General features: G+C 42.4%; 3 protein-coding genes and 1 long non-coding RNA gene across 6 annotated transcripts; 2 read left to right on the plus strand and 2 right to left on the minus strand.

Moving 5' to 3' along the window:
* Positions 1-559: 559 nt before the first annotated feature.
* LOC26515225 lies at positions 560-20311 on the plus strand. Of its 3 annotated transcripts, none has more exons than XR_006507369.1 (3): positions 560-1195; positions 1244-1396; positions 20289-20311. It is a non-coding gene; the product is annotated as an uncharacterized LOC26515225 (long non-coding RNA). The 3 variants fall into 3 exon arrangements; XR_001408586.3 differs by lacking the exon at positions 20289-20311 and adding an exon at positions 1585-2338 and having other exon boundaries at positions 1272-1396; XR_001408587.3 differs by lacking the exon at positions 20289-20311 and adding an exon at positions 1585-2331.
* LOC6497990 lies at positions 10902-12159 on the minus strand. Its single transcript, XM_001961814.4, has 4 exons — positions 11784-12159; positions 11556-11678; positions 11398-11476; positions 10902-11340 (listed from the first exon to the last, which is right to left on the minus strand). The coding sequence occupies exons 1-4, from the start codon at positions 11930-11932 to the stop codon at positions 11266-11268; spliced, it is 426 nt and encodes a 141-aa protein (XP_001961850.1). The 5' UTR covers positions 11933-12159; the 3' UTR covers positions 10902-11265.
* LOC6497989 lies at positions 15318-16813 on the minus strand. Its single transcript, XM_001961812.4, has 3 exons — positions 16461-16813; positions 15832-16288; positions 15318-15774 (listed from the first exon to the last, which is right to left on the minus strand). The coding sequence occupies exons 1-3, from the start codon at positions 16784-16786 to the stop codon at positions 15358-15360; spliced, it is 1200 nt and encodes a 399-aa protein (XP_001961848.1). The 5' UTR covers positions 16787-16813; the 3' UTR covers positions 15318-15357.
* On the plus strand, positions 17912-18818 carry LOC6497549. The gene has a single exon (XM_001961811.4). It carries the CDS (start codon positions 18016-18018, stop codon positions 18604-18606), a length of 591 nt encoding a protein of 196 aa, XP_001961847.2. The 5' UTR covers positions 17912-18015; the 3' UTR covers positions 18607-18818.
* Positions 20312-20971: the final 660 nt, after the last annotated feature.

Raw genomic sequence — 20971 nt, forward strand, 5'->3', positions numbered from 1 at the left:
TGGTGGGCCTGCAGCCTGTACGTGCGTGTAACTCCGAGAGGGATGGAGGTTGGAAAGGACCCCCTCCACTGAGTCGTTGTCTGCATTTTTCGGTGGAGCTCCCTGGGATGGTAATCTGCAATAAATGAGGCATGTTGGAAGATTTATTTGATTGCTTTATTTAATATTTTAGAAAAGGCAGATGTTCCGCCCAGCTCCCGGCCGGAGAAGATTCTGAAGTGCTGGAGTGAGTTGACTTTAGAGTTGGCGTTGAGTGGCTGGCTATGAATTATGAGTGATATAATGAACAATATACGCATTGGGGGGGTGAAGGTGCCAAGGTGAGCATAGAAAAGGTGAAAAGCAATTGGGCTTTGCGTTGAAAGGGAGTGATATACGATTTGGATGTGCATGTTCCAAGGACGATAAGTTATGGCACATATGTCTGAGGGTTCTGCCATTTTAAAGTAATATACCGACAATTGTGCGAATTTTTGTAATTTATGCAAGCTAAGCTCTAAATAGGAGTTAATACTTTTTCTTTTATTGTCGTTTGCCTGAGACTTTCAGCGTAATTGAATATTTTAAGCCTAGTCTTAGCATTTTATGTCTTACCTTTAACAAATTTCCATTCATCAATTCTGATTAATCCCAGGCCAGGACGAGTAGACCCCATTTGCCAGGTGGCCCCCGAAGGACAATCCACAATTAAATGCTGCGCTCATGGCGACATCGTTTATCACTTCGCGGACTTCTCAGTCTTGGATTCGCTAGGCTCTCTGTCGACCATTATGGTTGCTTCATTACCAGCGATTAATTTTGATTGTTTCGACCAAGAGACGAGCAAAAAGGAAGCACTACAAACTCCAAATCTTTCCAGAGCTTCGCTGTTAATTTTTTTTTGTATATCCTCCCAAAAAGAGGGCCATATTTCACCCAACAGGAGACAGACAGTGCCAGGATGCGGAGTGGGAACTGTGACCGAAATTAAGCACACAGGACACAACTACACGAAAACGTAATAAAATCATAATCGTCGGATCAACACAGTCATCAGCGGTGTCACAACAGGCCACCAGGAGATGATGACAACAAACACACACCAGCCATCCCGCAATCCCGCCAACCGACTTCGGAGGACTCCGAAGGATGCCACAAGGCGACCCAAGGAGCCCCAGCCGTCGTGGCAGAAGCAATTGCCAGGCGAAACTCAACGGTAATTACAGTAATAATTCAAAAGAGATTTGCCCCCAACTCCTCCTAGTCCTCTTCCTCGTCCTCCAAAAAAATAGAAAAAACAAGAGCCAAGCTAAAGGGAAAAACTGAACAGGAACAGAGAGCTGAGAGACAATGAAGACGGCGTTGCAAGGACTAAAAGTGGCAATTGCCAGGACGAGGACAGAGACAGAGGACAGTGGTAGGAACTATATTTTTTTGGTAGTTTTCTTAAAAATAATTCTAAAGGAATTTTATATTTAAATCATAAACTAAAAATTACAACAATTATATCCTGTTATAATAAGCCTCTATTATAATTATACCTAGTACTCTTGAAAGCTAAGAAGTACCGGCTATCATGTACCCTCAAAAACTTATTCTTTCCAGAAACTATAGACCAAAAATCACTGTATCCCCTGAAAGAGACCCGGACCTCATCCGCCCACGCACATGAAGAGCTGATGTGCAGCTTCCGGTCCTAAGCGACGCACAGGTGCAGGCTAACGGTAAAGCTATAGCCAAAGCAGGGAATGAAAGAGAAGGACCAAGGGCTCCACTGCCAACCGAATCCAGCCAAGCACGGCGAGCCATAAAAACTTTGGGCTGGGAGTTAGGTTGGGCAACTGGAGGTGATGATGAAAAATGCGACAATGAAAATAATGCCCGGCACACGCATCTCCAGCTCCATCTCCATCTGAAATCTCCTTCCACATCCTTGACTACGTTCACATCCAATCCGGATACCAAATGAGGGCTGAGCCACCGCCGACGTCCAGCGGCGATGTGAAGCTATATAGAAGCCATTCGAGGCACTTAAAGACACGGCGGCGGGTCGATGCCATTTTTGGTGTCTGGGTGTGAAAAAGTTTAAGTGGCAACAAGGACAAAATCCCTGGATTTACTTTTATGCACTCTCACACTCCGACTCCCACTCACTCGCTTTCTGAGTGCAATCTGAGAGGTGAATGTCGAACAGTGTAAGCTTCCCCAAAAAGCAAGAAAAAAAAATAAAAATGAAAAAACAGAAAAGTGGAAACTTTGACTCCACTCCCTTTATGACTTTTTGGCGGCGTTGAAAGTCGTTGAAAGTGTCAATATTGCGTTATAGCATCACGTGGCAAGCTCTGCACCTTTAGTTACACTCAGAGAAATTATATTTAATAATTAAATTTTAATAGTAAGGCTCTCTAATGATGAAACTTGTTACTCAAGGAGCACTTCAAGTCCGACTATCATATAGTCTTAAACTGAAATCTTGATATACATTTTTCCAAGTGCACTCTCCACCTGCACCATTGTAGCCAATCCCAGCTGTGTGTTGATGATGATGGCTGTTGGCTGTCTAGGATTAGCTATGCGTGTGCCAGTCCCCGGTGGAAGGGGCAACCACTTTAGCTACTTATTCCCGCCTTGTGCACTTTCAAAAAACGCAACACGAAACTTTTTTTTAACCCGGCACGCTGCACTCCGTGGGGTGTACTGCCTCCCACCCAGCTATAGCATACACTCTCGGATCTGCTCTGAAAGTTTGGGCGCAAATGATACCAATAAACAAATCCCATTATACACGGTGTATCAGCTTTACGTTGGCTGCTCGCCGGCTACGTGAGATGACTTTCAACAAAAATGTAATACAAAAGATGCCAACCCCTAAAATTTTCATCAGGCTATTGTTTCACTTTTTTTTTCTGTCTATGAGTTTTGCTTTTTACTTCCCCGGAAGGCGTGAACATTTCAGATTTCAACAAAGAATGCCTGCACATGAATTCAGCTTCAGATAAGAATAGAATGTGATTTTCAAGTAAATATCCTTAAAAATAGTTGCCCAGATTAGACCTAAAAGGCTTTTGATTTTCATTCACTTTCCGAGGCAAAATGTGAAATGGAAACTACTTTGAGGAAAGCCAATTTTCGAGTCCATTATGGGCCAGGACCGGACAGCTCTTGGCTAATAACATAATCCCAACACTTAAGCCACTTTGCATCATGGCCCTGCTCGCAAATCCCTAGTTGAAAGCGATAAATGTTTTAAGATTCCAGCCGACTCAAACGAAAGTTGCCTTTTAATGAACTCGGTGCATTAAAAATATGTGCCCAACTAAGAGCATTCATTAAAAAAGTTTTTCCTTTAAATGCGAGCGCAAAAAAAAAAAGACCTAAACTAAAAGAGGGGCGGAAGAGAGGGCGTGGCTGCCACAGCCGTTACAGGCAGAAGAGCCGTAAATCCCCAAGAAAAGCTGCAGAAAGTTTGCGACTTTCCCCATTCATCTTACAAGTAATTTCTGACTGGACTCACGCACTCTGGACGCAGGATTCGGACTGGGGAGCCAGGACATTCCAGGCAGGGCCAGTAGTCCTTTTGGCTTTGCCACTTAAGTGCTTAAATATTTTTCTTTGTTATTCGACCAGAAGACACTTCAGTTAGTGGCCATCTCCGCTTTACGCTTGCCTAAATATTATTTAAGCAAAATATAACTTTTGATTGTGTGCCTTCTCTAATCACATTTCCATGAAGTCTCCGGTTCTCCAGCTCTCCGGCTCTCCCTCTGGTCAACTTGGCCAACTTTCTGCTGATTAAATGTTGGCCAAGTCCACTCCAAGCTGATAGCACACACTCGAAAGGCGAGTGAGACAGATTTTCTGGCCGAAACTTTAAAGTTGGCCAAAGCCTTTATCTAATTGCTTTGAAAAAGTTTTCGGGCGACTCGATGCAAAAGTCACCTTTGGCTTGTGGCCTAAACTTTGGCGATGGAACAAGGATAACGGAAGGATTTCTGGCCAAGCCAAGATGCTGGCCAAGCCGAAAGTAACTGTTCGCCAGGTGGGCTCATCCACATAAGTATGCTATGGCATTGTGTGTCGGTATGCATGAAATGATCCTGGCATGTCATCATCATCATCATCTCTTCACCCGAAACGAAAAGAAAGGCCGGGACTTAACCCGACCTCATCCATGACAGGCCAAATATAATTTCAATTAAAATGCTTGCCATGGTAACTGGAGCAGGGTCGAGTGTCAAAGGGCATGGAAAGCCACTGAAAGAAATGATTGCCAGTTGCCGGGAAGTGCATGGAAATTGATGAAAGGCTGCACACAATGGAAAGATAATACCGGAATACTAAAGCCCAGCAGGTTGTGCCAAAATGTACTGAACAATAACTTATGTGTGCAACAAAGGGATAAGGAAGAAAAAAATGACTGTCGGGGTATCCTTGAAGCCATCCCATTCCGATCGCCCGCTGGGATCTTTGTGCCCCGCGGCTTCCATTGATTAAACTTGAAGTTTTCGGCCACCCGCCGTTCGCTCTTTTGGAAGTTTCTTAATTTTCTTGTAATTTCCCCGACACTGTTGGAATTTCTATCTGCGAATTTATGAGCAACAGCGTAAACTATTTTTATTAGATTAAAAACACACAAACCAAAGAGAAAGCAGGGAAAAATGCGTTCTGAGTTTGCTGCGAGTTGTGAGTTCTGTCCGCCTGGCTGGCCTGGCTGGCTTTGCTTTCTCCCATAATTTGCTCTAACAATTTTAATCGCATTTACGCGAGTCGAGAAGGGAAAATATTAACAACAATGTTGGAAAAGCGCCCAGTAGAACCCAGTAGAAGGCGGGGTACTGCCAGAGCCCAGTAGCTCAGTGGGCGAAGCTTTTCATTACGGAATTGTTCGTGCGTAAGAATGTTGCAGGCGGCATTTTCAATTTTCCCCTCAGCCAGTGTTCTTTTATTATGAATTTAGCAATTCGTGTGCAAAAATATACTTCATGCTCAACAAAAATAAACGAAACAAAGAAAATGTCAATTGAACTTTTGCATAGCAAGCCTTTGTTTTTTCAGGCCCGGGAGAGAAGAGAATAAATGATTTATTTGATATCGAAGGGTAATTTGGTTATGCCACATAGCCTCAATATTAAATTATACAAATATTAACAAAAAATCAATATAGCCAAGCCAAGATACACAGAGTCCTTTCCACTCAATCACTTATTTACCAAGCTTTCGTTCTATGATTATATATCCTTTTCGGAGATGGCAGCTATCCATCAGGGTCCTGAGTTAAGGTCTCCGTCTGGTCATGACCGTCACTCGTGCAGAATTTTTATTGCTTGATTTAATTATTAATGCGACTTGCAGATGTCACGAACAAAAGTCCTCCATCCTCCACAAAAAGGATCCCATCTAGTCCACCTCAGCTTAACCCTTTCGTGCCACAACGCATTTTGATGCGTAAAAACAAAAAAAAATTGAGCCATATTTTGGAGGCAAAGGGTTCATTGAAGCGGCAACGGATTGCATTTTTTATTATTTATTTCGGCCAAAGGCTTGGAGGCGGCTAGGCCAAATGACTGCTAGATACCAAGAAATTCATAATGAAATATTTATGGTCATAAAGCAATGCGGAAGGCAAATGGTGGCCCCGGCTGCTCCCGTCCTCCTGTAACTCCAATTTTTTGCTCCTCCATCACCATTATCGACAGAAAGGGTCGCCGGGATTGGATTGTTTCTGGAGTGGGATCTGAAATAAAATAAGCAGAGTGAGATGGGGGCCAGTCTGGAAAAATCGTTGATGGGCGATCTGTGCGGTAAACGGAAGTCAACGCAGCTGCCTGGAAATGATTATGATAAGAACCCCGCCGAACATTGTCCTTCGTCCCATGTCCTTTTGTTGACTCGCATTTCTGGCGGTAGTTTATACAACGCCGGTTTATGGAGGTAGTTCTGCGGACGTTTTTATGGCAAATAAATTGCTTAGGTACCGGGATATGGACAACCGGGGAGCTCATAAATATCACAGCAGCCGAAAATCACGAAATTGAATACGAAAGGATGGGAATCATGGAAAAAAGTGTGTATTTTACATTCATGGAAGCTATATTTTTTATGGCTATACTTGAGACTTAAATTGAGATTACATGCTAATACTTTTTAAAGAAAAAAAGATATAAAATTAAATAGAATATCTTTTAATTCATTCTTTAAATTCTCTTGAAAAGCCAAAGTCCATTGCTTAACCTTCAGAAAACCTAGGTGGCAAGTCCTTAACATTTAATCCTCGCGCTCACGCTAAGGAAAAAAGGAAGAAAAACATAAATAATGAACAGTTTACATTGGGCATTAAAATGGCTGGCTGGAATGGCCACAATAAATATGCAACTAAATCAAGCTTAAATGTGCTTAACAATTTTGAACAATAATGTCCAGACCACAAGTGCGAAACCTGCCCCTAACGAGGACCTCTAACAGTTGGGTGAAACTCCAGTAACCGTAGTGCCATACACCTTCCCCATGTTTATTCTTCCGAAGCAGCCCATCCATACATGTGTCAAGGGTAGAGAAATATTACGCAGCCGGCGGAGAGCTCATTAGGAAAGGGCGGACGGACTTTGCGGATGTCGGGATGTTGGGATGCTTGCGTACGGAAAAGGTTTCATAGAAATAAATTTGCACCTTAACGCCTTTAAATGAGCAACACACCCGTACAACCGTACACCCTCACACACTTAGAACTGAGAACATGGTGTTGCCAATTACCCGGAAGTATGCGAAAAGCTTATGCGATAAATTCGGTAAAAGTGCCAAAAAGGTATGCATCGAGGAGTCTGCTGTATGTTTCCAGACGAAGGTAAAACCGAAAAATTCCCAACCCCAAGGCCCACTTCCAAAAGTCTGAGGTTCAGTCTGGTTCGGGTCTGGTCCGGACTCCGGACTCTGGAGCTGTGCTTTTGTGGCTTCTCCAAGTCGTCTTTGGCGTCTTTGTTGCCTTTCCACGCCGGCCACGTACCCAACACCTGCGTCCAAACCAAAACCCAAAGCCCCCACCACCGTGGACCATAACAAAAACTCGAGTGGGTGTTGCCGCAGAGTCAGAGCCAGGGGTAAAGTTTATGTTGTGCCACCATATTGAAGGTTAAGTTGAGGCTTTAATAAAATATCATGCGAACTTTCGCAGCTGTCCGGGGATTGGCCAAGTCATATATAGACTTGGCCAAAAGCATACGCAGGCATATATCAATATAAAGTTGTATTTACGATCTCCCCCCCTGACACTGCACTTTAAACATATTTCATTAAAATGTAGGCTCGATGGCAGGGCTTCTGTTTTTCGCGGCCTTCAGGTAATTCCCCGGCTTTTGCTTTATGGCTGAGATATAAAATTTTATATGCCGGCTTTTGGCCAGGTCTTGTTGCGTTGTCTGTTTGGATGAAGCAAAGCGTGAAATATGATTGTGATGCCCTACAGAGGATTTGAGGGGCTTCTTGGTTAAGTAAGATTATTTTTCAAACAATATATGATGACTATAGTTTTCAGTTTTCTGAGAAACAATAAATATTTTCGTACAATTTTATTTTTAGATAAAGCTTAATATTAAAGGACATCTGAAGACCTTAAAGGACAGCTAATATATCCCCGCTTTATTACCTGGGCATCATTTCATGCTAACGTAAGCGCGAATTTGCTACCTAAGCTCCCCCAGACACACACACACTCACTTGGCACACCCCCACAACCGGGGGAGGAAAATGCCTCAAGTAGGAAAACAAGTGTAGCTTCCAAAAAATGGGCAATCAACTCCAAAATGGCCCACCTGTCCTCCGTCCTCCAACTCCAAACTTGTTACTTTTTAATACTTTTTACGATTATAACAATGTGTAAGTGTCTGCTTAGTGAGACAAGGGAAAGGAACTCAGACAGTGCAAAATAACTTCTGTTTTCGGTGGAAGAACAACCCTCCTTAATGAAAGTCTAAAGGACCACCCCGGCCACCACGTGAATGTTTATCCCTTTTGCCACTTATGTTTGGTTGTTTTCTTAAGTTTACACTAAACAACCACCCAAAAACAAAACGCCGATGAAAAAAGAAGGACACCCAGCAACAAAAATCAACAACAAGCAAATATCATAACAACCCTTGGGAAGTGGAATTATTTATTTTATTAAGTATACGCAACGTATTAACCCGACAAAGCCGCCTCACAACCACTTCCACATTCTGATAGTCTTTTCGTGTAACTCCGTTTGTCGTTTGCCGGCTCCGTTTAATTGTTAACATTTCATTTAAGCCAACAAAGTGGTAAGTGAGGGGCAAGGGAAGCGGAGGGAACGGAGGTCCTGGGCAAAAATTCATTTATCAAAACGCTGCCCGCATTTCCGCGATGAAACCCCTCAGGATAAACTGACTGGCGCCAGCAGAAATGGCAGCCGAGGTTGAACCCAAAATCTAAATCGTTGTATGCAGAAGCACACATGCAAAGCGGGGGGAAGTGGGGCTCCCACACAGGCACAGTGCTTCGAGGACAACAGAGAGTGTGAGATATGAGATGGAAAATTTCTGTTGCCCACTTTGCAGGGCATTAAAGGAAGGGTCCTGTCTTTCGATTGTAAACTACTCTTAAATTGATTTTCCTATTCAATATTTTTTATAAAATATTTAAAAATCAAAAACTAGTTTTTGAATCCACTGTGTGTGTCTCCTTCCTTGCCATGACGTTTGCGTATGTCAAAGTTATCTAAATGAAAAATTGACTTTCATACAGAGCACAGAGCATGCTGGGGTGGGGGCGTGGGCGTAGAGCGCAGAACTTGTGGGCGGGGCAAATCATCAACGTTTCGTTTGCGCATCGCTTTCAGTCGAGTTTCCGTTCTGTAGGATTTCGCATTTACGCATTTCCTATTTTAGATGATATTTCATACTTTTTTGCTGACAGCAGCAGCGGTCGCGGCAGTGGCGGGGGAAAGTGGCAAAGGAAAGAAAGTGGGGCGCTTCCAATGCATGGGGGAGGGAGGAGGAGAGCGGAGGGGCGGTATCAAACCGCTGCCGTCGTTGATGATGATGATGTGCGTTTATTATTGTTGCTTTATGGCTTTGCATAGATAGATGCCAGTGAGTGTGTTTCCGCGTGTATGTGTGTGCCACTGACATATCCCTCCCCCCACTCACCCGCTCAGCTTTTTGCCATTTGTGTATTTGCCTTTGGGATTATCAACTCATTGTGTCAGCGGATGCAAGGATATATAAATTTTCTCATAGGGATTTCCCCTATGGATGCCCAATGCCCTGGTCAGCTTGACTTCTGACATTTGCCAATTTGGATGGCCAGACTGGACTCTATTCTAATTCTTTTTATAGACAGATCACATATAAATGGGCTATAAATAAATAGAAAATTGGTTAATTTCGTCACTGGAACTTATCAGTGTCTAGGCTACCCGAGTGCCTTCTCAAGCCTTTTGTTTATCTTCTAAGAAATTCTTCAACCATCTTTAAAAATGATTTAGCCATTTAAGCTTAACGGCTCCTACGTGTCTACTTAAGTGCCGCCCCATTGGCTAGCCTAAAAATTATGCTGCAAAATTGTTGCAACATCAATCATATCTCGCCGCTCCCATCTGGCCATGGCCAAGACAAACAGAAAGGGCCAACACTGTAACACTCAGCATCCTCGGCAGCACCCACGCAGAACGTGCCAATAAATTGCAGAGGAAAAATAAAATAAATTGAAAAACACTTTGATGCCATCAATAAACGCTGACAAAGCCAATGCCAGTCGACCAGCTGAGGCCAAGAAAAGTTCACGACATTACCGTGAACTAATGTTGATACTGGGCCTGACCCCACGTCGTAGAATCTACAACTTCAACGACACAAACAACTCAAACAGACATAAAGTATAAAAATCATTTTGGGGGCAACTGCATTCTGGCAGCCATTTCAAAAAAAAGACACTCGGGAAAATTATTTATGAAATATAAAAAATATTAAGATATTGAATTGAATTAAAATCAAATGAAGTATTTAAAATATTTTCCGTAACATATATTTACGTTATATCGCTTTTTTATTCAATTTTTATCAGTGTAACTCTGTAGCCTTTTTCCTTTGATTTTTTTTTATATTTTTCTTGGCAGCTGTTCCCTTTGTCTCAACTGTCTGTTGTTTTTTTGGCCTCTGACTGCTTTTCTATATACGGCTTTAAATTAGAACACATTTCTATGATTGCTATTAGGAGAGCGGAAGGAAAGAGCGGCAGGATAGGGCAGGCTCGTCATAAAGTGCGACAGGCGCCACTTTGTTCAATAGTTTTGTCCTTTTTTCCGTGTTTTTGTTGGCAAGTCGGCAATATGCCAAACTGGCAACAGCTGCGACTTTTCAGGCCTACCAGTCCGACCAGGCCGACCAGTTTTCTTCTTGGCCATTTCTGCTGGCCAAGCTACTGTTGCCATTGTTTGTTGTTTGCTGTTGGCAAGGATATTGGGTTGAGCCCTTTTTGCCGTTTGGCCTACTATCGGGCCTTAGTCCTGGCAGTAAATGTCATAGGGATATGTGAGTGGGTTAAGCTTCAAGCTGACTTTGGCTTTTGTCTTCCTAGTTTTTGCTGCGATTTACTAAAAAATCCCTTCCGTTGTGACCTTTTTTGCTATTCCCCCCAATGGCAAGTGTATGTAATGGGGTATCCTTTTTTGCTTATGACACATTTACATTGAAAAACTTTACCCTAGGCAGGCTAAATCGATGACAAAGAAAACATCATAAATTCCGGGGAAATATGGCTTGCATATATGGGTCACGGATTAGGAGATTAAAATACTTCAAGGTAATAATTCAAAAAGAGTAATAAGTATTAACTCTTCTAAAATTTGAAAAATATCAGAAACTACAATGAAGCAAGTCCTTTTGAGAAAACAATCCCTTTAACCCTTGACTAGTTCAACCAATTTCCCTTTCCCCCAGACACATTTAGTCCCAACACAGCTTCTGTTTTAGCCAAAGTGAACTTTGCACTCATATTGGTATTAAATATTTACGACAATGTTCTGCTGGCAGCGAAATTTCAAGAACAAAACCAAGAAAAAGTGAAAAATACGAAAGTGAAGTGAGCCTGGAAAAATCAGGCTCTCCGGCAAAGTGAAATCCAAGCTAAATGGAATTCACTTAGCCATGGCAGATGATGATGACAGGATGAGGATGAGGATAAAGATGAGTCAGTTCCAGGCTCTGAAGCTGAAATCTGGCTACTGGATTCTTGAATCTGCCAAGTAGCCGCCATTGGAAGAGTCTATTTTTTGCTTCAGCGACGCGGTTGCCACGAATCGTTCTGTTTGAGTATCTCCTGCAGGCGTCGTCTTTCCTTGGCGGTGAGTACCTGGACGGAGATATCCTTTAGCCTGGGCATACACCTGAGATTTAAACAGTGTCTCACCTGTTCGAGGGTCTCCAAAGTCGAGTTTATCTCCCGCTTCGAGTGCAATGGTAGCCACAGTGTTGTTATAGCGAAAGTTCTACCCGAAAGTGAAAATTAAATATTATTGAATATTATCAAAAGTATTTCAAAAGATTGATTTTCTCCCAAGGACTCACCTGTGCACTCTCATGGCATCGATGGCACATCGCTGCATCTCCTCGTGCTTGGCCATTTCCCGGCGGAAACGTTCGTTATATCGCCGGAAGGAGGCCGCGTAACGCTTACGACAAACATCGGAGCTATTCAGGTGGATCCGGGTGGAGATAGGGAAATTGTAAAATGTATTAAATCAACGGGAAATTGCAATTTTCACACAATTTGATTTGAACGAAGCGCCAACTTACTAGGTTACCTCCTTCTCATCCGGCGGCGGGCGTTGCCCGAATCCCACTCTCCTGGCCAGGAGGACGCGATACCATTGCTTCTGCAGGGCATTCATTGGCCGCTTGAAGGGATTCTCTCCGCCGGCATTGTTGGCTCTCAGCTTATCCATCCCGAATGGTAACAAGTTTTTCCCGTGTTTCCCGTTTTCCGATTTCCCGTTTTTATGCCGAGCACTTAGTCAGAGATTTTCCACAGAAAAGCTGCTACCAGGCTTCCCAACTCCACGGAACTGAGCCCTCGACCCAAGGGGTAGGAACCGAGCACTAGTAGGTGCAGCTGGGACTGGGATTTGTTTGGCTGTTGGCAGGGAGCTGAGTTTATCGAACCAACAAGAAGCCAAGTCAACAATGGCTCGAATAATAGGACACGAGACGCCAAGTGGGTAGACATCAGCAACTGTTGCATATGGGAATAGATGGCACTACACTTGAAAATTATATTTATAGAAAGGAGACTATTAAAATGGACAAATATTTACTCTATTAAATGTAACAAAATCTTTTATAGTATATATTTTAATCCTATATCTTATCCTTCTTGAAAGAGAATTCCCTCAGTGCATCACCCAATTTTCCCCCACTTTCCTATGAGCATTCGAAATGAAGTCGTCTAGCTGTGATTTGTCAGGAAGTAAGCTTCGAATGTGGGTTAAATAAGAGAATAGATTGCCAGGCAATCGCATTCGATGAGTTTGTTTCCACTTTCCAGCTCCATATCGAATGCACAAAGTGTGCATTTAGTTGATTAAACGAGATACGAGAGTGCATATTTGAAATTGAGATCGCAACTGTCATTCGCATTTTTCTAAGATCTAGGGAGCACACTTTAAAAAACAACATACAAGTGACTGGTATAGGAAGCTCTTGACTTTTGACATTTCTTTAAAAAATTAACCCATAAATATGAAATGTGAAAAGCCCGACCTAACCATATGCGGAATACATAATGGAACCGTCAAGACAAATGTCTTTCAAATTTAAACCCGCCTGCTGCTGCCGATGGCCTCATTATTAACCCACATTCCTGCATGGCAAATGCAAAAACCACACCCGCAAATCCACAGAAGCCCACGGCCCGGGCAATTTCTCATGCCAACCCAGATACGACAATGTCTATACATCATAGAACAGCCCCACTCCCGGGGAAAAACCTGGGCCACCCCTCTCTGGGAAGCGGAAAAGGGAAAACATCTTGCCGTAATGCGCGACGCTGAGAAAGTAGTTTCCATTTCCCGGCCCCCAGCCCAGCTCCGGAAATCTCCAGAGGGAGGAGCGCAAAAAAAATTGGATTATATTAATTTGAATTAATAACATATTTTCCGTTGCGGGGCCTTCCGTGGAATGTTGTTGCTATGCCTCGGTTCCTAGATGAGTTTTCCTCAATGGAAATTATTAACTCAGACTGGGGGGCGGGAGTAGAGTAAATAGAGAACGCCCAGCTACTCGCCCAGCATTTGATCTTTAATGAGCTTTTAATTTGAGTAAATTTGCAGTGGAATTTGGTTTGTTTGTGATGTGGGGCTCGATGGAATTTCCAATCGGAATTTTCCTTTCAAATGCCTTTGGACATTATTTAATCAAGTGCTCGGATGACCATCAAACGGGAATTGAGTTAACTTGGCCCTTCTCAGAGGCAACTTGGCCAAATTCCGTGGTTCCAGGAAGCACCTGTAAAGCCGGAACACTTCCTTTATTTGGCAATACAGATGTGGAGATATTAAGAGTTGTTTAAGTTTTTATTTGAAGTTTACTAAAATCACATACCAATCACTATTAATTCTCCGGCTTGTGTGAGACTCCATCTTTTAGAAAACCCCCTTCTTTTCCATTCTTTACCGCCGCCTCTGCCATTCTAAGCAGCCAAACGCCGCCGCAATTTATCGAGTGTATTGAGTTGGTCTACGTGCTGCACATAAACCGCACTTATCTGGCTGACTGACTAACTGACTGACTGACTGAAGGATGTGGAGTGCCCGTCCGTGTATCCTTTACCCCTTCCCGGGACTCTGCTTCCTGCCATTGAAAGGCGATAGCCAAGGGAGCGAGCCGGCAAAGAAAAATTGCATGCGGTTAGAGGAGCGAGCAGTAAAATTAATGTGTCTGTACCGGCTAAAGTTGCCTCAAGCTCCAGCTTCAGCTCCAGATTCAGGGAGCCTGGAGTCTGGACCTTGTCCACATCCATGGACAACCCCCATCGACTGGGGCATCCATCCTTAAGCAAATATACGGACGGAACGTGTCCGGGGCCTGATATCAAAATGATGCATGTGTGTTAGATTTGTTATAAATTTTATTTGCTGTTTGCTTGATTTCATCCCGCACCCTCCACCGCATCTATTGGAAATCAGCATCAGATGCACTCAATTATTAACCACTTGAGTGATTGCGTACTACTATTTTTAAAAATACATTTCCATAGACTCGTAGCATTTATGGACTTATTGGTGCATCCCCCATTGGGACTTCCATAACTAGCATAACATAGTTTAATCACAACCTGACTAATGCTCGAAAAGGTCTATCAACTAATGCGTATTAACCTTTTCCGATAAGATAAGACTTTCAGATTGCAGAACCTTATCGAAAAACACAAACACAAACCCCTGTTTACAACTAGTATTGACGAAATGATTAGTAATACTCGTGCTTTTAAAAATATAAATAGCTAATACATCTCTGATATGTTTATGAAATATTTATAAGCAATTTTGATGGCCGGACAATGCAAAGTAATCAATAAAAATTTCAGTTAAGCATACATGACATTCGAATAATGCGATAAACTATTTATCAGCAACAAATCGGATGATTGATTGATGGTCCTGATAGCTTGGGGTAGCCAACAAAATTACTATGCGGAAGATTTGAGTAATTTATTAGCTTCAGTAACATATTTTCAAACATAAAGACTTATAATGTATTCCAAAAATAGTCAAAGTTAGGAATAGTTATTCCCCAACGAGTATGACACCTCATTGGGGTGGGAGTGGGACTGCTATCTTTATGGAGTCCTATTGGGAATTCCGAAACACCTTATCGGGTGAGCCGATAAGCTTTGGGTTGTACTTGAAATAATATTCCGTATATTTCCGTATAAATGGTAAGCCAAAAGTGGCCAAGTTCAGTACACGATTGTGGTTTAACCAGTAAAGATGCCGCCGCCACCACCGCACCACCACCACCCGCCCGGACCTCCGCACCATGGACCTCCGCACCATGGTCCTCCGCACCATGGACCTCCGCACCACGGACCTCCGCACCATGGGCCGCCACACCATGGACCTCCGCACCACCATGACCATCACCATCATGGACCTCCGCACCACCATGACCCTCACCATCATGGACCTCCAATGCATCCTCGCTAAGGATTAGGTGCTGAAGGCCCGAAAGGCCCGAAAAGGAATTTAGATAACGACTGTTTAACTTTTAGTGTTTTAAATTATGTGTGACTGAAACCGTCAGTAAAAACCCAACAAAAATATAACAAAAAAATTAAAACCACATTGAATATATTCTTCAATTCCAAGTACATCTAAGGAGTTTCTAGTATCCCTTGCCGATCAAAATAAATGAGGTTTTTCTTGATCCTCTGACGCACCTCTTCGTTGGCGTACATGAGACCACGTTTCTTCAACATTTCTTCTGGATTTAAGAAAGTTTTGACATCAAAGCCATCGGTGGCCTCTGGAGGAGCCCGGCAAGTGGGGAACTCACAGACGGCGGAGAAGTATCCATAATACAAACAGCGATGCATCTCGTCCTGTAGTTGGCCAAAAGTGGGGAGCTGGCCTTTAAATTTACATTCTTTTAAGGTATCTGTGAAGTGTCTGAAATAAAAGTCCAGGAGTTCGTCCTGTCGGTTGAAGAGGTCCTCCGATTGCAAACTTGTATAGAAGAAGAAGTGCAAGTCGATGGCTGGGCTGCCAAAGAAACTGCCCTGAAAGTCCAACTTAAAAAAAAATTTCTTTAATTTAATTCCAATTAAATTTTAGTTTATGGATCTTACCAGGACAGCCTTTTCCTCTTTCCTGTTCACCATTATATTATTCAACCAGGTATCTCCGTGGATTATTGTATTCAAGTTGGACAGTTTTGGATCAACCACTTTCTGCATTGAATTCGAATAGATCTCCGGTATTTGGGCTTTCATTTTTCTGGAAATCTCCGGGAGTTCTGCGGCAAATAAATCCGCAACATATGTGGTGCCATCTAGTAAGATAGCACTAGTAACCGGATCAGAGATACCATTCGTGTAATGAGATGGTGAAAGTTTGGCCACCAAATCAGGCTGCTCCTCGCACAGGACCTTAGAAGCTCCATGAAATTGGGCTATCTTTTTGAGGCACACCTTGGCTTCTTCTGTAGACAGGCCTTGAAATCGGTTCAAAGATGTGTAGCCCAAGGCTCCTAGATCTTCAAGAATGTATATCTCCTTGCCAGGAGCTACATCTGCAAAAAAGCATCTGCAATGGGAGTTTTAAATAAGATTATTTAATATACATATCCCTCTTCATGCCACTTTTATTAATTCTCTTAAATAAACAAATTAACAATTCTTCTCTTTACTATTCTCTTAATTAAACAAATTGATAAATAAACTCTTGGATGTAAAAATATATCTCAAGAGAAACTCACTTTGCACTCAGTTTATGTTCGCCGAGATGAGCTTTTTCGAGAATGGATTCCATTTCTGGGAGTATTTTCTCAAACATGTACTGTTCTTTGGATCCCAAATCAGCTGCAACCGGGAGCAGGTCTTTGATTATATACTTTCCAGACTCCAGAGGAGAACCAGAAGACCGGCGAAACTCCAGAGCCACTCTATAAATAATACTGCAAAAGTTAGCCCCACTGGGAGTCACTACATTGATGGAGAATTCCTCAATGCTCAGATTAGGGCAACTGTAGGCTTTTGACAAAGCTCTTTGAAAGAATGCCGCATCGTAGCTCTTCCCTTCCATATTGAAGACGAGTCTGCTCTCTTCAACAGCCCGCCACGTACTGATTAGAATCGAGAAGTCTACATTTGAATCTTCTTTATTGGTTTACAAGCTAAAGCTTTGCCAGTTATCTAATTTAAATGAATTATTCCCAGGAATTTTGGTGGTCAACATAAATTTGTTCAGATTATCATAACTTTTTTAATATAAAAATATTTTATTTAATTTTTTTATGCCAACTTTTAATTCACTTTTAATTTAAAACTAAAAATACTTCACATCCACAATCTTATCGAGGATGCATGGGTGGTCCTGGGGCCACATAGCCTGGTGGGTGATGAGGACCGTGAGGAGGAGGCGGATTGTAGCCCGGTCCGCTTTCTGGGCCGTGTCCTGGCTCGTAATAAATAGGATGCACGGGGGTCTGGAACGGAGGATGTGGTCCCGGGTGGCCAGGAGGATTGTGGTGGTGCGGTGGTGGTGGCGGCATTCTGTCTTCTCTAACTACACTTTGGTACTGGAAACTACTAGGCTTGGCTATTTATTTAAAAATATTTGAAGTACGCAAAAATCTAATCAGCTGGCCAGATAAGGTATGAGCTCATAAAAGTATTGGACTTTCCGGCCAAAATCGATAATGCCAAGTTTGTTTACTGATTAATGTTTTTGTTTGTTGGACTATCTTATGCACTAAAAAAAAAGAAACCGTTTTTTTTAAATTATAAAATCCATTTAATTTAATTTCTTTGGCATTTTATTTGTGGAAAGAAGTAATTCCAAGGATATCCTCTAAGTTAGAGATCCGTAATGATCCTTGATTTTGATATCCATCCAAATATCTTAATGATGTGGCTTTGGTGGTCCGTGAGGTGGGTGCGGCTGTGGGTGGTGATCACCAGGACCATGATGGCCAGGACCCTTGGGTGGACTGTGAGGATGTTGTGGTGGTGGCGGCATCTTTTAGGTTTCAAGTATAGCTCTCGACTGAACTATGGCTTCGATTGCCACCCTATATATACCATGGCTAAGTCCTTATTGGTTTTGCCATAAAAACATTTTATCAACTTGCGAAACGATAAGGTTTTGGTTTCATATCGGATTTTCCCAGTGACACACGGTTGGGAAACCATAGAAATCAAGTTGGCTGTCACTGTTATGATACATTTTTCGGATTTTTTCATTAAAGCAAGGGGATCGGTTTCAGACTGTGTATATTTTCATATAATTTTGATTAAAATTATTTGTTCAAAATGTATAAAAACTGTGTTTGGGAAACGTTGCAGGCTGTCGAACAGGTCGAGGTGTCTTTCAAGGAAACGCTAAAAAACATTCGAAATATCAACAATCGGTACAAAATGGTATCCGCCCTCAAGAGGAAGGCCCAGAAGCGTCAGGATGCGTTCGAAGCTGAAATCCATGCGGCCATTACCCAACCGAGTTATTCAAAAGCTTCAAAAGTGTCCAAGAAGGCTTCCAAGAACAAGAAGCACAAGGGTATTAGCAAAGCCAAGCGAAACTCCACAACCAAGATATTCCAAGGTATGGAGTACATTGAGAGCCCCTTTCTCTTGCCACCCACCTCGTCCGAAGAGAATATCTCGAAGATGGACGCTCCGTTTTTGTGCGTTCAGACCAACTGTGTGTATGAGATTCATAATAGCACCACCACCCAGTTGGTCGCACGGAAGCCCTATCAGAATTTCATCCGGCGGCTTTATCGGGCGGCGCGACAGAAGTCCCAGAAGGACTCCAGGATGCGGGAGCAGGATCAGGCGGTGTGCCCGGATTGTTCCATCTCCTGCTCCTGCTCTTGCTCCTCCAGCTGCTCTGTGGCCACGTAAATTGTTAGTATGAAGTATGCATGTGAGCTTTTATTTTCTGCCGCATCAAGTTGTTGCATACTTTTTGGCATTAACATCGCAAATTTTCTTTAAAAATTGTGTATAATTTTAATAAATTATTGTAATGAGTAAAGAATTTAATAAGAACCCATGAAAAGGAATATTAAATGAAAAATCCGATGGATCCAAAATATGAATCCCTAGGAAGGATATATCTCGGCCAACTTTCATCCGATTCTTGAAAGGAATACCTTAAAAGAATTGTGGATCGATTCTCTTTCATTCTGCATCAAAACCTAGAAACAAAATATTTTTAAGATTTTTTGTTCATTTTTCCGATGGGACCCCTTGCAAAAGTTGGGGAAAGCATGGGATGGACACATATGGGCCAATGCGATGGCTCCATCTCGACCATCTTTCATCCGATTCTTGAACGGAATACCTTAAAAGAATTGTGGATCGATTCTCTTTCAATCTGCATCAAAACCTAGAAACGAAATATTTTTTAGATTTTTTGTTCATTTTTGCGTAGGGACCCCTTGCAAAAGTTGGGGAAAGCATGGGATGGACACATATGGGCCAATGCGATGGCTCCATCTCGACCATCTTTCATCCGATTCTTGAACGGAACACCTTAAAAGAATTGTGGATCGATTCTCTTTCAATCTGCATCAAAACCTAGAAACGAAATATTTTTTAGATTTTTTGTTCATTTTTCCGATGCAAAAGTTTGGGGAAAGCATGGGAAGGACACATATGGGCCACTGCGATGGAAGAAAAGATTCTTAAAAGAACTCCTCATTAATCTGCTTTGAAACTTTGGATAAAGTTTATCGATGGATATTTAACTCAATCGTTTTGTTAAATTTTATTTAATTCCCTCTCATACCTACTATATTTTTTCAATAACTGGCCGCAGCATCGATTACAAATTGCAATGACAACAACAATGACTAAGGTCCCAAAAAATTGAAAAAAAACAGAAAGGAAGCCAGAACAAAGGAGCTGCGACGCTTGCTTACTTACGAGTCGCATTTTGTATGGGCAACTTAAACGCTAATGGCATAAACATCCGAGACGTGATCGAAATGCTTAAAAGCCGCTTCAAACAAACAGGACAACGAGACGGAAACTGAGGTTAGCGACTGTAATGTGGTCGCCGCCCAAATCAAATCTCAAATCATGCACGTTGCCGGTCGAAAAAAAGGGGAGGGAGAGCAGAATTGTAAAGCGCCAGGAACAGAAACTGAAACCAGGACGCGGCTGGCTCTAAGCCCGAGTACAGTGACAAGGACGAGGATGGCAACTGCACTCTCGAAAGTTTGGGGGAAAAATTGTTTGAAAATTCAATTCACACATTTGCCAGTTGTCGATGATTTTCTGTGATTTTGAGTTGGCCCCCTCGGATTCCGGCCCGCAATGGTAATGGCATTGGCATTTTCTTGCTGGCTCATCCGCAGCCTCAGTTACGGCCTACGGTTTTGAGGTTTTCCCTCGAGTTCCGGGTTTTCCCTTAAACACTGAAAAAAATAACAATTATTTTAAAGTTCATTAATAAAGAAACATGTCGAAGATAAGCTAAAGTTACTTGGAAAAGCCCCTTCAAGTCTCAAAAGTTATTTTTGCTTTTTTTAAATTATTTTTGAAGTGCCAACTTTTCATTTCTCTTTTTGGTTTTTCAGCAAATAAGTGGAAAATTGCAACGAATTGTTACAGAGTCAGTGGCAGAGGTCTGTGGAGTGTTCCAGGCACGTGCAGATCGAATACTCGACGCTCGTATCCATGGCGCAGAGCTCATCCTGGACGCTGCTGATGATGCTTCTCCAGCTCCTGTTCCTGCTCCAGCTCCTGCTCCGGCTCCTTTCAGCGTCCTGGGCATGTGTTTGAAATCGGAGAAAGCGCTTGAATCTTCTTTTTTTTTTTGTTGGCCAAGCATTCCTTCTTGCTGTTTTGTATGCAAAGAGTTGCTCAAAATTTAATTTATTTACTTTGCCCTCCAGTTGCTGTTGTTGTTGGTAAAACAGGATGACTGTTTATTGTCTGAAAATGAAATGCGTCTATGTCCTGTCTGTCGCTGGCTTTCTTTTTAAACGAATTACCATTTGCCAGCTTTGATGTTGTGGCTCTGGTTCTCCATTCTTCAGCCGACTTTCTTTCCACCAAAAAATAAAAAAATGTTTTTTCCAGTTCTCCTCCTTTTTTTGGGTTAGTTCTGCTTTGAGGGAAACTTTGCAGACCATAAAGTTTTGACTTCATGCAATTTTAATGACTTAACGAGCAGCATTCCGTTTGACATGGGAGTCCTTTTTTTTTGGGTGCGAGGGCGTCTGACTGGAAACGGCAGCTAATTAGCCAAACGCTTTGC

Source organism: Drosophila ananassae, chromosome 3R (assembly GCF_017639315.1).
Source record: "Drosophila ananassae strain 14024-0371.13 chromosome 3R, ASM1763931v2, whole genome shotgun sequence".
Classification (NCBI taxonomy): Eukaryota; Metazoa; Arthropoda; class Insecta; order Diptera; family Drosophilidae; genus Drosophila; species Drosophila ananassae.

Bases quoted from the DNA above. Each gene is read 5' to 3' on its own strand.
- LOC6497990 (XM_001961814.4), bottom strand. From the start codon at position 11,932: ATGGATAAGCTGAGAGCCAACAATGCCGGCGGAGAGAATCCCTTCAAG. The intron at 11,679-11,783 runs GTAAGTTGGCGC...CCACCTGAATAG, and splicing joins GATGAGAAGGAGGTAACCTA to CTCCGATGTTTGTCGTAAGC. The intron at 11,341-11,397 runs GTGAGACACTGT...ATCTCCGTCCAG, and splicing joins CTTTGGAGACCCTCGAACAG to GTACTCACCGCCAAGGAAAG.
- LOC6497549 (XM_001961811.4), top strand. From the start codon at position 18,016: ATGTATAAAAACTGTGTTTGGGAAACGTTGCAGGCTGTCGAACAGGTC.
- LOC6497989 (XM_001961812.4), bottom strand. From the start codon at position 16,786: ATGGAAGGGAAGAGCTACGATGCGGCATTCTTTCAAAGAGCTTTGTCA. The intron at 16,289-16,460 runs GTGAGTTTCTCT...CTCCCATTGCAG, and splicing joins GAACATAAACTGAGTGCAAA to ATGCTTTTTTGCAGATGTAG. The intron at 15,775-15,831 runs GTAAGATCCATA...TTTTTTTTTAAG, and splicing joins AAGAGGAAAAGGCTGTCCTG to TTGGACTTTCAGGGCAGTTT.